At 41.9% G+C, this 14,417-nt stretch overlaps 1 protein-coding gene across 1 annotated transcript in view; it reads right to left on the bottom strand.

Annotated features, from left to right (window-relative positions):
* Positions 1 to 14,417, bottom strand: part of MEI1 (meiotic double-stranded break formation protein 1) — a 79,075-nt gene that overhangs the window by 44,875 nt on the left and 19,783 nt on the right. Inside the window, exons 12-16 of the mRNA XM_047067299.1 lie at positions 8,952 to 9,066; positions 7,903 to 7,994; positions 6,816 to 6,957; positions 4,562 to 4,673; positions 381 to 441 (exon numbers count right to left, since the gene is read on the bottom strand). Of these exons, the coding sequence (XP_046923255.1) occupies positions 381 to 441; positions 4,562 to 4,673; positions 6,816 to 6,957; positions 7,903 to 7,994; positions 8,952 to 9,066 (522 nt within the window). The remainder of the gene's footprint in view (positions 1 to 380; positions 442 to 4,561; positions 4,674 to 6,815; positions 6,958 to 7,902; positions 7,995 to 8,951; positions 9,067 to 14,417) is intronic.

Raw genomic sequence — 14,417 nt, 5'->3', positions numbered from 1 at the left:
GACTTTGAACCTCTCTACATTTCCTCTGGAAATGGTGGGCTGGCAGCAACCAGCACGTGGCTCTGTCGTTGTGGGCACTGCTTTCACTACCCTCTGAGGGCTTCTGTCTCCCCATTTGTAAACTGAGGAGTTAGACAAATGATCTCCAAGAGCCCTTCCAGTTTTGATGTAACAGGTGCCTGTCCAAGTATCACATGGAATGAGTGTCTTACCAGAACCAGATGAAATAAAAGCTACAGGAGCATGTCCAGCTCACACCACCAGGTGCTGAGCAATTCCGACATGGTGTCAATCCTCCCCATGGTCCTATGACTAAACCACACCAGTCAGAAATTTCCACTTGTCCAGACAAGGACACTGGCGCCTGAAACCATACATACCTTAGGCTGCTGCAGAACCTGGCCTTCAGTTCCAGGGTTAATCGTATGAAAGATGAGGAAGCTTGAGAAGTAGGAAGAAAGCAGAAAGCAATTTAAACCAGACTCGTTACAGAAATTCTCAAAGTTGAGTGGTACCAAAGAGTACTAATTTTGGAGTCATGTAGACTTAGGTTCAAAATTTGCTCCGACAATACTACTAGGGTCATCCTGGAACACGTATTTAACTTCTCTGCGACTCGGTTTCAATATCTATACCTCACAGGTTGTTGTGAAGCTGAGTAAGATAAGTGTACATAGACTATCTAACAAATGCCTAGCACTGCACTGTGGAGTAGGTGTTGAATAAATGTTCATCTTCCATTATAATCTGGGACGTTTGACAATGACCTAGGAAAGACATATCTGCTTGTTCTATCCCTTCTTCCAACATTGTAGAAAATAACCCAGTTTCAGACTCAGGAAGAACAAAGGGTAGTCACTGCTTTATCCCCATCTCTGAATGCCTGTGGGGAAGGACTGGTTCTCACGCCTGAGGTCAGGTAACAGGTTCTGTGTTAGTTGATGACCCTGGCCCAGGCCCCTGCACTACCTGCCTCCTCCCAGTCTCCCCACATCCTGCGCCAAGCTTCCCTGTCAAATCTGACTTCTGTCCTGCCCATCCTGCGCCCCTATAAAAGCAGGAGTCTAGACAAGAACATCAAGAGGTCCCACTGCACCAGCTTCAGACTTGGGGACAATCTGTGTTCTATCCTGGGGCTAAAGCATATGGCAGGAAATTCATCCCTCAGAGTTTCACAGCAACTTTCTGGGACACACTTCAACTCATGACTCCCTCCAGGGAGGGGACACACAGGGTTCCTGCTGGAAGGGGCTCTTGGCCCAGTATCTCAGGGACCCAGAGTTTCTCCACCCCCTATTCAGGGCCTCTGCCCCCTCTTGGCTGGCACTGCCTGCTTCCTTCTTTTCTCTTGCAGGTTGGGCCCCAATCCTGTTCTATCTGCATAGATCTCCCTGTACACAACCATTCTCCACACCCCCTCCTCTCTGCCACTGCCCCCCAGAGATCTACACTTCTGAAGTTGCACCCATCCAACATCCCAAGACTGGATCTTCTTGGCTCTTGAAGTATGGCAGACAGAAAGAGTGGATGGAAGGAAGAAAAGAAGTATAGGTCAGTTGTCATAATAACTAAGAGGTAGAATCATTCAGGAGACATATATATATATATATATATATATATATATATATATATATATAATAATCTCATTTAATTCTATTATCACCATGTCTAGCTAAAGACACTGGAAACAAAAAATTAATTTGTCCAATGTCAATAAGTAAGTAAAGGAGGGGGTAAGAATCTCAACCCACAAGAGCTAATGACAAAGGTCCTGCTTTTTCCCCCTCTTCCACACAGCCTCTCACTCTCTCCTAGAAGCTCCCACTTCCACTTTCTATGAGAAATAGCTTCAGCTTCCTAAGGGTTTCCTGTCTTCTGTTCTTTGCTTGGACAGAACAAAGATCCCTCTGAGCTGTGACAAGGGACCTCCCCAGGATGACCTAGACTATTAATCAGAAACTCCCTCGGGCGCCTGGGTGGCGCAGTCGGTTAAGCGTCCGACTTCAGCCAGGTCACGATCTCGCGGTCCGTGAGTTCGAGCCCCGCGTCGGGCTCTGGGCTGATGGCTCAGAACCTGGAGCCTGTTTCCGATTCTGTGTCTCCCTCTCTCTCTGCCCCTCCCCCGTTCATGCTCTGTCTCTCTCTGTCCCAAAAATAAATAAACGTTGAAAAAAAAAAAATTTAAAAAAAAAAAAAAAAAAAAAAAAAGAAACTCCCTCAATATCCCAAATCAAATTGTGAGGCAATTGCAAAAGGCATGCCCCTCATCACCCCAGCTCTGGATCCAGCCCCCTTCTTCTTTCCAAGGACCTTGCTCTACTGAGGAGCAGGAGGTCTCTATTGCTCCTTTCTATCAGCTACTAATCAGAATAAGTGTTTCTAGTGTTGGAGGGTAAAAAAACCCTCTAATTTCATGTCCCCTTCCAATTATACCCCCATTTCTCACCTCCTCTCATACCAAACTTACCCAAAGAGCTGTCTATCCTGTCTCTACTGCCTCACCTTGCACTCACTCTTCAGTTTACTACAGTCTGGCATCCACCCCAACTATGTCACAGAAACTGCTCTGGCCAAGGTCACCAACAGCCTCCATGATGCCAAATCCAATGAACATATTTCAGTCCTCATCTTCCTTGACCTCTGGGATGCATTTGACACATCAACTACTCCCAAATCTACAAAACTCTCTTGCTTGGCTTTTCTAATGTCATACGCTTCTGGTTTTCTCCCTACTTCTCTAACTGTCCCTTACCAGTGTCCTTTAGTGTTTCCTCCTTCTCGTGGCCATTAAAATGTTGCTCTTGATTCTGTCCTGGTTCCCTCTAATCATCTCATTTTACACACTCCCTTGAAGGATTTCAGCTGCTTCCCACTAGACAGTTGGCCCCACAAGGACAGGGTTCTATTTTGTTCACTGCTGCATCCTCAGCCCCAGGACGGCGCCTTTCATGAAGTAAGTGCCCAATCAGTATTTGTTGAGTTAATGAAAGGCTAGATACTGAAGACTTGCATATCTGTATCTAAAGACCAGATCTTTCCCCTGACTTCAGACACGGTCAATCACCTACCTAACCTCTCTGCTGGGACGTCTCACAGGCATCTCACGCTCATCCTGACCCAAACCGATCACATCCTCTACTGCCTTTCCAAATCAGATCCTCCTATGGTGAGCCTTCTCGTGATAAAAATCACCACCATCCACCTAGATGGCAGCCAAAACCCAAGGCATTACCCTGAGCTGTTCCCTCTCTCTCCTGCCCCACATCCAACTGCTGCACCCACTCCCAACACTTCGTTTAGTTCCTATCACAACCTGAGTTAATGCAAGAGGTTAAACTATTGTCTGTAGTCTTGCCTCCCTCTCACTCATGGTCCACACTGATCCAAAAAGGATCTTTCTAAAACAGAAAGCTGAGCCTATAACTCGCCTTCTTTTAGACTCAAAACTCCTAGGATAAAGTCCAGATTCCTCACACGGCCAACAAAGCCCTGCATGACTGAGTCCTGGCTACTCCTTTGTGGTAGATTTTCCACTGCCTACTATGTGATAGGAATAAAAGAAGACATTAAATGGCAATGATAAGACGCAAGCATACCATCGAGATGCAGAAAGAAATCAGGCTCCAGAGCCAGATTCTCTGAATTTGAATCCTGGGCACACCACTTCCAGTGTGACCCTGGGCAAGTTATTCAACCTCTCTGAGCTTCAGTATGCTTCTCCATAGAATGAAGATAATCAGAGTACATACTCCCTTGGGTTTTTATGAGAACTAAATGAATTAATACATGTAAGGCACTTAAAACAGTATCTGACAATAATAAGAGTGTCATAAGTATTAGTTATCATTAGTTATTACTATATTTCTCTCTCCTCCCTTTTCTGTTTTTGGCTATTTTCCCCTTCCCATTTTCACCATCCCTCCTACTTTCTAAGGAAAATAAAGGAGACTCTGACTCCGACTCCTAGGCTTATTCTACATGTTGAAGTATTTATAGTGTGACAACAGGACAAGTGAGAAAGGAAGGTTTACACTTGAGGAGGCAAAATGGCTAGTCAGAGAAGAAAATAAATAGATGCAAGAAGGCCTGGAGAAGGCCAAGGGAGTCAATAGCCACTGGGGTTCAGTTTCCGGAAGGCACTTCAGCGCACAGACAGCAGCTTTCACAGAGTGCCACCACTCCCCCAGAAGGCATGTGGAAGTACGTGGGGACGTTTTCCAGGTGTCACAATAGCTGGGGGTACTTCTGACATTTAGTACTCAGGAGTCAGAGATGCTGAACATCCTGTGAGGTCTGAGGGAATGTGAAGGATGAGGGCAATGCGGAAAGATGCATGTTGTGGACTCTGAACTGGAACCTCCTTGATATTCTGAGAGAAGTATCAATAAATTTGAAAACTTAATTTTTAGTACCTTTGATTGTTTAATGGTATTCCCTCTCACTGAACACTGGAAAGAGTGCAGATATTGATTCTGAGTGATTACGTAAACCTCCTGCCCACAGGTTATGCTCTCTTTGAGCATAAGCACCTGCCTCCCTCCCAACTTCCATACTTGCCTACCGAGCTTCTTGGAGAATTTCTCCTTCATGTGGGGAACGATGACAAAGAGACTGTGTAGAATCGAGAGGAAAACTTCCATCAAGTTTGGTTGGGTGGCCTGCTCTGAGTGCCTCTGCAAAGAACCAAGAGGGAGAACACAGCCCACCAGGACTGAGCCTCTGAAGAAGAAAGCATTGGCAAAACTGGCATCAAATCAAGCAACAACAGACCAACCCCTTTCACTTGAAGGGCACAAGAAGAGCTAGGGAACCTGAAGTCACAAGCTTGCATCCAAGAGTTATACCCACCACTTAATAAGTTGTGTAAGACATATTACCTTTCTGGGCCTCTGTACCAAAAAGAATAAAACATGGCCTACCTCCTGGAAACAAATGATATCTGATGTGTAAAAAGTACTTTTTAAACTATAATGCACAATAACACTCAAGTTCCTATGACTATAGCCATTTAGTAATAATCATATACTTTACAAACTGTCTTCACATTTATTTTTCATGTGATCTTTGAACAGTCAGTCATGAGGCAGCCTGATGTAGCAGACAGAGCTCTGGATTAAGAGTAGAGAAACCTGGATTCAAGACCAAGCTCTACACAAAGTTGCTGTGTGCCCATGGGTCAGCCACCCCCTCCCCTCTTGGTGTCTCATTTCCCTACCTGTAAAAGCTTGGATATCAGAGACATGATTCTTATAGATATCTTTCCTTTTTTTTTTTTTTTTTTAAGTAGGCTTCATGCCCAGCATGGAGTCCAACACAGGGCTTGAATCTATGACCATGAGATCAGGACCTAGGCTGAAATCAAGAGTCAGACACCTAACTGACAGAGCCACTCAGGTGCCTCATTTCCTTTGGTTTTTAAACAAAAAAATTTTTAATTAGAAAGGTAATAATGCTCATTAAAGAAATGTGTAAAATATGGAAAAGTAGAAAGCAAGAATAATATAATTCTATCCTCTAGTTCTAGATCTGACTCTTAACACTTCCTAAGTCTAGGAAGAAGGCAGAGCAGATGAGGAAACCAATGTAAACTGCTCAAGTGTTACTGCTCCTGAGTACCAATCAGAGCATGCACGCAGCCCATGGCTTCTGACAGTTACCCACCTGAAGACCCTGGCATGCTGGCTCAAAGGCTTCTTCAAAGATGTTCTCTGTCCCCAGAACCAGAGGATGCCTCCCTGCTGCCACCTACTGTTCCCAGTAGGTATTTGGAGGTGCCCTGACTAAAAGGGACCTCTCACAGGTTCACAGGATGACCAAACCTCAAAGAGGAGAGGACTCATCCAAAGTCATCAGAGCAGTCAGCAGCTCCGGACCCAGATCTTCCTACCACCACTATCTCAAGTCAACTCAAAACGAAGCTCTTTAGGACCAGGTCTCTCTTCAGAATGGCCAAATCTCATTTTACAGAATACATATGGGTTCTTTAGTGAGGCCTAAATCAGACATTCACCACTGCTCTTTACTAATCATAAGAATGCATGGGTTCAAATCTCAGCACTGTTGTGCACTTGCTTTGCAACTGTTGTAACAAGACAACCTCATCTTTCACTTGGGGATATTTTTTTTTTAATTTTTTTTTTCAACGTTTATTTATTTTTGGGACAGAGAGAGACAGAGCATGAACGGGGGAGGAGCAGAGAGAGAGGGAGACACAGAATCGGAAACAGGCTCCAGGCTCTGAGCCATCAGCCCAGAGCCTGACGCGGGGCTCGAACTCCCGGACCGCGAGATCGTGACCTGGCTGAAGTCGGACGCTTAACCGACTGCGCCACCCAGGCGCCCCTCACTTGGGGATATTATAGCACCCATCTCACACAGTCATTGGGATGATCAAATTAGGTAATGAATACGAAGCATTTATCACTTCATAAACACTACCTATTTATTTTATTGTTACTGCTTTATACTTTTACTTAAGAGGCATCTGTTGGTTTACAATGAAACACTACATCTTGGGTTTTTGGTGGGGGGCGGTTAAGATTTTTAAAAAATTTTTAAGTAATCACTACACCCAATGGGGGGCTCAAACCCATAATCCCAAGACCAAGAATCACACTCTCCACTAAATGAGACAGCCAGGTGCCCCACGCTTTGTTTTCTTTTTTTTTAAGAAAAGGAAAACTGGCTGAGGAACAGTACTACTGAGACCCTCCGAAGGTCTGGTTGAGTACTCGCTGCCTTATGTCTCTCGGCTTGGCTCAACCTCACATTCTCCTCTACAAACTTCATGCTATGTGTGTCCCAGAGGAACCCACCATCACCATGGGGATACAAAGGGAGTCACAGGCACTGAGAAGAAATTCTGAGAAGGCCTCCAAAGTGTCTTCCTTCTCGGCTCCAGGAGCTGTGAATGGGTTCTCGTGGGCTGAAGGCTCGCTCTGGAATTCCATAGCCAACCTAAGAAATCAATGTGTGAGCATATCCATACTACCTATACAACATAAAGGTTAGAAGCATCCTCTCAGAGGGACGCCTGAGCTCAGGGTCCAGGGAAAGTATCCCCATCAGCAGATCTGGAGAAAATTTAAGAGGACTCAATGAGGGAGGACCTGGTCCTTGGATGCCTCTCCAGTTTTGTGCTCCCCACCCCCTCTCTCATAATACATGATTCTTCTACCTTATCACATGTACTTCCCTGAACATACCATGCTACTTGCTGTTTTATATCTCTTTCCCTTTATATATGCTGCTCTCTCTACCAGGAATGCCTTCCCCACATTGTGACAACCTAATGAATTCCATATATATATATATATATATATATATATATGCAATATATATATGCAATATATATATGCAATATATATATGCAATATATATATATATATATATATATATATATATATATATATGCAAAACTGCCTCTTCCCCAAGACACCGTGAGGTCCTTGTGGGCAGAGGGCAATCTGATTTATCTTTCTACTCCCACTGTCTAGCCACAGGCCTGACATAGAGTAGATATGACAAATTTTGTTAATATGAACTAAATTAGTCCAACCGGCATTCAGCAAACACCTATAGGGCTTCATTATTTGGGAAGAAGAACAAAGCCAAATGAGACACATTCATGAGTCTCACGTACAAGGAGACTCATTGTATAGTAACAAAAACTTCACCAGGAGGGAATCTTTAGAAGTCTCCTACTCCTGCTCCTCTTCCTCAAATCACCTCTACACACCCCTCCACATACACACATCTCCAACCTCTGCCCCAGCCAAAGTCCTCTCACTATGCAGCAAAGCATCAGAAATAAAGTGTTGCTTCTAGAATTTCATCCTTCATCTGACTCTTTTCCACTCCCACCCTCTATAATACTGCCTCAGACCACAGAGGGTCCCTCACCTGCAGGCATTTCTAAATCCCTCCAGAGTGCTCAGGAGGAACTTTCCCCTTCGCAGAATGGCCTTGTTCGAATCTCTACTGGAGGCATGGCCCTGAGGTGAGAAGGAGAGGTGGGCACTGTTAGTCAAGTACCTACTCTATGTCTCAATCTGTGCTTAGAGGACTATAGACCTCTTCCTCTCACACCGGAGTCTGGCATTCCCACACATCTAACACTTTCCAGGGCATCTTGATTATATCCTCACAAATCTAGTCACCTAATAGCTCTTTTAAAAATGGTAGAAGAGGGAACATTAACCATCTGTCCCCCTGTGAACCACAGGACCGGCTCTTGTTCTATTTTATGTGTGTATATATATATACACACACACACATATTCTATTATACATATATTCTATTCTATATATATATATATATATATATATATATATATATAAGCTGTCACAGGCTGTTGGACATTAGTCTAACTGGCTATAATACCCATATCAGTTGCTCCAACACACATGAAACTCCCACCCCATCACGTATGCAAAGCTTAGTTTTCAAAGTTAATTTTGAAAGACATAACCAGCATTCACATTAACTGTATCCTTTCTGCTATGTTCAGTCCATGAACCATTAAAAGCCAATAATTGCAATACATTGCGTATCAGTCAGACTCTTTCTAAGATTCTAGTGAATCCACCCTTACATAATTTTGTGAGCACGTTTACCATAACTGCTTGGATGATATAAAACACAAAGTGGTATAGTGTAGTAGGTTTCAGTACAAATACCCTGGGATTTACTATCCAAATTCAGGTACTTGCTAATTTTGGACCTTAGAGAAAAATTATTTAATCCTGTGGCTTCAGTTTCCAAATCTTTAAAAACGAGGATAGCAGTTATTAAGCTTTAAAGCTCTGCAGTGAGGGAAAAAAAAATCTCATTATAGATATGTGTGCATGAGAAAAAGCTACAAAGAGTCATAAAAAGGTAAGGCAATTATCTTCTTAAAACACATTATAGTATGATCTTCAGAAGGAACAAGCTGCATGCAGTGTACTGACCAGGGGCCTCCTGTTCAGTGGAGTCTGGGAAAAATCTGCACACCGGTTCAGCATGGCTTCAAGCAAGGCCCGCAGTTCCCTATACTGCACAGGGAGAGCACTTTGGTGGTCCTTCCTGCAGCCAGAGAGACAAAGGCAGGCTTAGGGTAAGGTAAAGGTAGTCCAAGATACCCTCAGGTTCTCAGGCAAGGGGGCGGGGGGCAGTGTGATGGGTCCAGGATTTGATCTGATAAAAATACTTGTTCCAACACTTGTCTAGCTGCATGACTTTGTGCAGATTCCTCATCCTCCCTAACCCTCAGTTTTCTCATCTATTAAATGAGAGATCATAGTACTTTCCTCATAAAATTATTTTAAGGATCAAATTAGATAAAGCACTTAGAATGATGCTTAATAGATAGTAAGCCCTTATAAATGGCAGCTATGACTATTATTGTTGTTATTAAGTAGACAGGGTTTTCTCACAGAGAAGAGCCTCCTGGTGAAGAAGTATTATCTAGAACTGAAGGTGCATCAAGAGGTGTATATGGCCACTGTCCTCAACTTAGTGATAAGCTCTCTTGGAGAAGAGAGATCAAATTTGCTCTGTTACCTTGATAAGGAAAACCACAATCAACAGGTAAATGTTATCAGGACTCAGACTTTATTTCAGAATAGGGAAGAACGTTCTAAGAGTCAAACTCTGTAGAGGTAAAGGGGAAAATCTAGGAGGAGTGACTCCCCATTCTTAGAAACTATAAGCAAAAACTAGAAACTACTTTTGGAGATTCAATCATTGTGAGTATGGGATAAATATAGAAAGTAACACTTAGGTCCATTTGAGCCTTCATATTCCACAGATTCAGGAAGGCAAGAGTCATTGACTAGTCTAATTGTAAGCTCTAAGAGGCCAGAGTCCAGCTACCTAAACAGAGCTAGATGCATTACAAACTGATGATAAATTTTAAAAAAGATGTTAAATGAATGAATGACTACTTGACAGGGTATAAGGTAGCTGCATTTGTTGCCTAGGGATGCTGTAACAAATTGCCACGAACTACATGGCTTAAAACAACAGAAACTTGTGCTCTCATAGTTCTAGGGACCAGAAGTCCGAAATCAAGGCGTCGGTTCCCTCTAAGGGCTCCAGGGAAGAATCCTGCCTTGCCCCCTCAGCTGCTGATGGTTGCCAGCAATCTTTGTCATCCTTTGGCTCACAGCCGAAGTCACATTTCTATGTCTTCTTCACATGGGTACCTTCCCTCTGTGTGTGACTGTTACTATATGTCCGAATCTCCCTCTCCTTATAAGGGCACCAGTCTTTGGATTTAGGAGCCCGTACTGTGTGACCTCATTTTAATTCAATCAAAGGCCCTATTCCCAAATAAGGTCACATTCAGAGGTTATGGGTGAGCATGAATTTTAGAGGGGTGCTATTCAAACCAGCACGGTAACTCAGGAGAAACCTATGTAAACCTTCAGCCGTGGCCCTTTTTTGAACACTGACAGTAATCTGTTGGGCTTTCTAACAGGCACTCAGTTCACTGCATACAGTTAAGGCTTGATTTCCCTTTTTTTCTTCACTTCTAGGAGCTCTACGCTTTTACCCTACACTGATTGTCAATCCCTAGTTCCGCCATCTTTAAATTCTTTTCAGCAATTCTCCCTCCTCATTCCTCCTTCCAGTTGTGCTTCCCAGAGACCCACTGAACCACACTCTCCCTCAGAGGGAACACCTCAGTAAACCTTCTAGGAAACTAACATGAAAAGTAAAATCATCTTAGGATTAATAACCGCCTCCTACCTAGCACTCTCCACAATTCTGACCTACTCAGCTTTCCCAGCTTCTTCACGTACTACTCCCTTCACACAACCTGCTAGCTAGACTAGCTACTGTACCCTAAGTAATCCCTATACTTCCCCCCCCAACATGGTCCTTCCACAAATCTAAATCTCTCTCATCATCCACCTCCTGCCTGAAAGGAGCTACCAGTCCCCTATAACACTAGCCTCCTGGGAGACCTCCAGTTCTGCATGAACACCTCTAATTGACACTGCTCTTATTCCGTACCTTTGTTACTCTGTTGGTTTCTCATCTCACCCTCACTGAGATTCATGCCCCAGATTTAGAGATTCAAATCCAGGAAAGGACAAAGGGGAAAAAGAGACAGACTGAAGTCATTGTAATATAAATGTTATTTTTTGCTTCCATTTTTAGAAGCAACCTAGAGTCAAATCACAAAGACTTCAATATAGTCACAAAGAGACTATAAATATTAACCTTTACCATGTAAAATTAAAGGTATAGCTGGCTGACATCGAGAAGTAGAAGGTAGAGAGGAGAGGAGAAAGGAAAAGTTGTACGCTAATATACTCAGCTAACCAAGTGGGGAGTCAAGAGAAAGCTCTTCAAGTTGAGGGAACAAGAAATACAAGTTTTAAGTATACTATTTAAAGGTTTGAAAACATAAAATATTATGTTGGCAAAAATGCCAAGGAAATGTAGAGAAGACAAAATAACATGAACTAAATCTTGGTCTTTCTTACTGGTGATTCAATGAATAATGTCCTAAATTGACAAAGTAGCACCATTATAAGCATATTGTTTAGATGTAGGGAGATAATCACCAGAATTAAAACCAAAATGAATTAAAGTTAGTTTCCTTTAGGAAGTGGGGACAGGAGACTGTTCTTTTCCATTATATACCTGTATATTTTATTTTTTATTATTTGAATATATTACTTTGTTAGAGTTTTAGAAGGGAAAACATGGAAACAGAATTTATTCAAGTTTCCTCCATTACTTTTTTTTCAAGATATCCAGCATCTTTCTAAGTTATAATTTCCATCCTGACCCTAAGATCTCTTAGTCTTACCATCTATTTTGACATCCTTCATTTATACACTATCTTCCAGAAATGAGGCTTATAGTAGTAAAAAAATTGACATGGTCCCTGATCTTTTGGAGATTATTATTATTATAATGAGGAGAGACACAAAACAAAAGAATAAACAAGAACATCAAGTGTTTGATAGGTGCTATATAACAGCCTAATGGATTAGTTAGGGAAGGATGCTCTGAATGCGACCTGAATGATAATGGGAAGAAGCCACTCATGCAAAGATTTTAGGGAAGAACATTTTAGGCAAAAATAACAATTAGTAGAAAGGAAGTAGGAGAAAAATCTTGACTAAAAGTTTTAAAAAATTATATCCATGAAATAAATAGAATAAAATGCTATGTAAAAACATGCAGATGGGGTGTCTGGCTGGCTCAGTGGAGTATGCGATTCTTGATCTCAGGGTCATGAGTTCAAACCCCACATTGGGCATAGAGCTTACTTAAAAAAAATTAAGGGGTACCTGGGTGGCTCAGTTGGTTAAGCATCTGATCTTTATTTCAGCTCAGATCATGACCTCATGGTTTGTGGGTCCAAACACCACATCAGGCTCTGTGCTGACAGCACGAAGTCTGCTTGGGATTCTCTCTCTCTTCCTCTCTCTCTGACCCTCCCTCACTCATGTGCTCTCTTTCTCTCAAAATAAATAAATAAACATTTTTAAAATTTAAAAAAATGCAGAGAATTGGAAAGAACTCTTCCAAATTAAATATGAAAGCAGAAATAAAACACACAAATGAAGGGCTGAAAGATAAAGTCAATTGGGGCACCTGGGTGGCTCAGTCGGTTGAGTGTCTGACTTCAGCTCAGGTCATGATCTCACAGCTCATGAGTTCGAGCCCTGCATCAGGCTCTGGGCTGACAGCTTAGAGCCTGGAGCCTGCTTCAGATTCTGTGTGTGCATCTCTCTCTGCTCCTCCCCCGCTCACGCTTTCTCTCACTTTTTCAAAAATAAACATTAAAAAAAAATTTTCAAGAAACATAAAGTCAATAAAATTTCCCAGAAACTAGTGCATAATGAAAAAAAAAAAAGAAAAGCTTTCAGAAAACAAAGAAAATTAAAGGACCCATCCAGAATGTCCAACATTGGAATGGCAGTTCCAGAAAGAGAGAACAGAGTAAATAACGTACTGGAAAGAAAAAATTCATGAAAATTTCCCTTGCACCAAAAACCATAAAATACCTAAGAATAAACCTAACCAAAGAGGTGAAAAATATATATACTAAAAACTATAGAAAGCTTATTAAAGAAACTGAAGATGACACACAAAAAAATGGAAAAACATTCCATGCTCATGGATTGGAAGAACAAATATTGTTAAAATGTCAACACTACCCAAAGCAATCTACATATTCAATGCAATCCCTATCAAAATAACACCAGCATTCTTCACAGAGCTAGAAAAAACAATCTTAAATTTGTATGGAACCAGAAAAGACCCCGAATAGCCAAAGCAATCTTGAAAAAGAAAACCAAAGCAGGAGGCATCACAATTCCAGACTTCAAGTTATATTACAAAGCTGTAATCAAGACAGTATGGTACTGGCACAAAAACAGACACATAGATCAATGGAACAGAATAGAAAACCCAGAAATCGACTCACAAACTTATGGCCAACTACTCTTTGACAAAGCAGGAAAGAATATCCAAGGAAAAAAGCCTCTTCAGCAAATGGTGCTGGGAAACTGGACAGCAACATGCAAAAGAATGAACTTGGAACCACTTTCTTACACCATACACAAAATAAACTCAAGATGTATGAAAGACCTAAACGTAAGACAGGAAGCCATCAAAATCCTAGAGGAGAGAACAGGCAACAACCTCTGACCTCGACCACAGCAACTTCTTACTTGACATGTCTCCGGAGGCAAGGGAAACAAAAGCAAAAGTGAACTATTGGGACCTCATCAAGATAAAAAGCTTCTGCACAGCAAAGGAAACAATCAGCAAAACTAAAAGGCAACCGATGGAATGGGAGAAGATATTTGCAAATGACATATAAGATAAAGAACTTATCAAACTCAACACCCCCCAAAAAAAAAACAAAAACAAAAAACTAGTGAAATGGGCAAAATACATGAATGGATACTTTTCCAAAGAAGACATCCAGAAGGCTAAAAGACACATGAAAAAATGGTCAACATCATCCATCATCAGGGAAATACAAATCAAAACTACAATGAGATACCAACTCACACCTGTCAGAATAGTTAAAATTAACAACTCAGGCAACAACAGATGTTGGCAAGAATGCGGAGAAAGGGGAACCCTTTTGCACTGCTTGTGGGAATGCAAACTGGTGCAGCCACACTGGAAAAAAGTATGGAGGTTCCTCAAAAAGTTAAAAATAGAACTATCCTACAACCCAGCAACTGCACTACTAGAGAATTATTCAAAGGACACAAAAATGCTGATTCGAAGGGGCACATGCACCCCAATGTTTATAGCAGCACTATCAACAATAGCCAAAGTATGGAAAGAGCCCAAATGTCCATCAACTGATGAACAGATAAAAAAGATGTGGTATATATATTTAATGGAATATTACTCAGCGATGAAAAAAAATGAAATCTTGCCATTTGCAA

Source organism: Lynx rufus, unplaced genomic scaffold (assembly GCF_022079265.1).
Source record: "Lynx rufus isolate CCGP_SWC_20201006 ecotype Redwood Valley unplaced genomic scaffold, mLynRuf1.p SCAF_7, whole genome shotgun sequence".
Lineage (NCBI taxonomy): Eukaryota > Metazoa > Chordata > Mammalia > Carnivora > Felidae > Lynx > Lynx rufus.
This window is presented reverse-complemented; position numbering and strand designations above follow the sequence as displayed.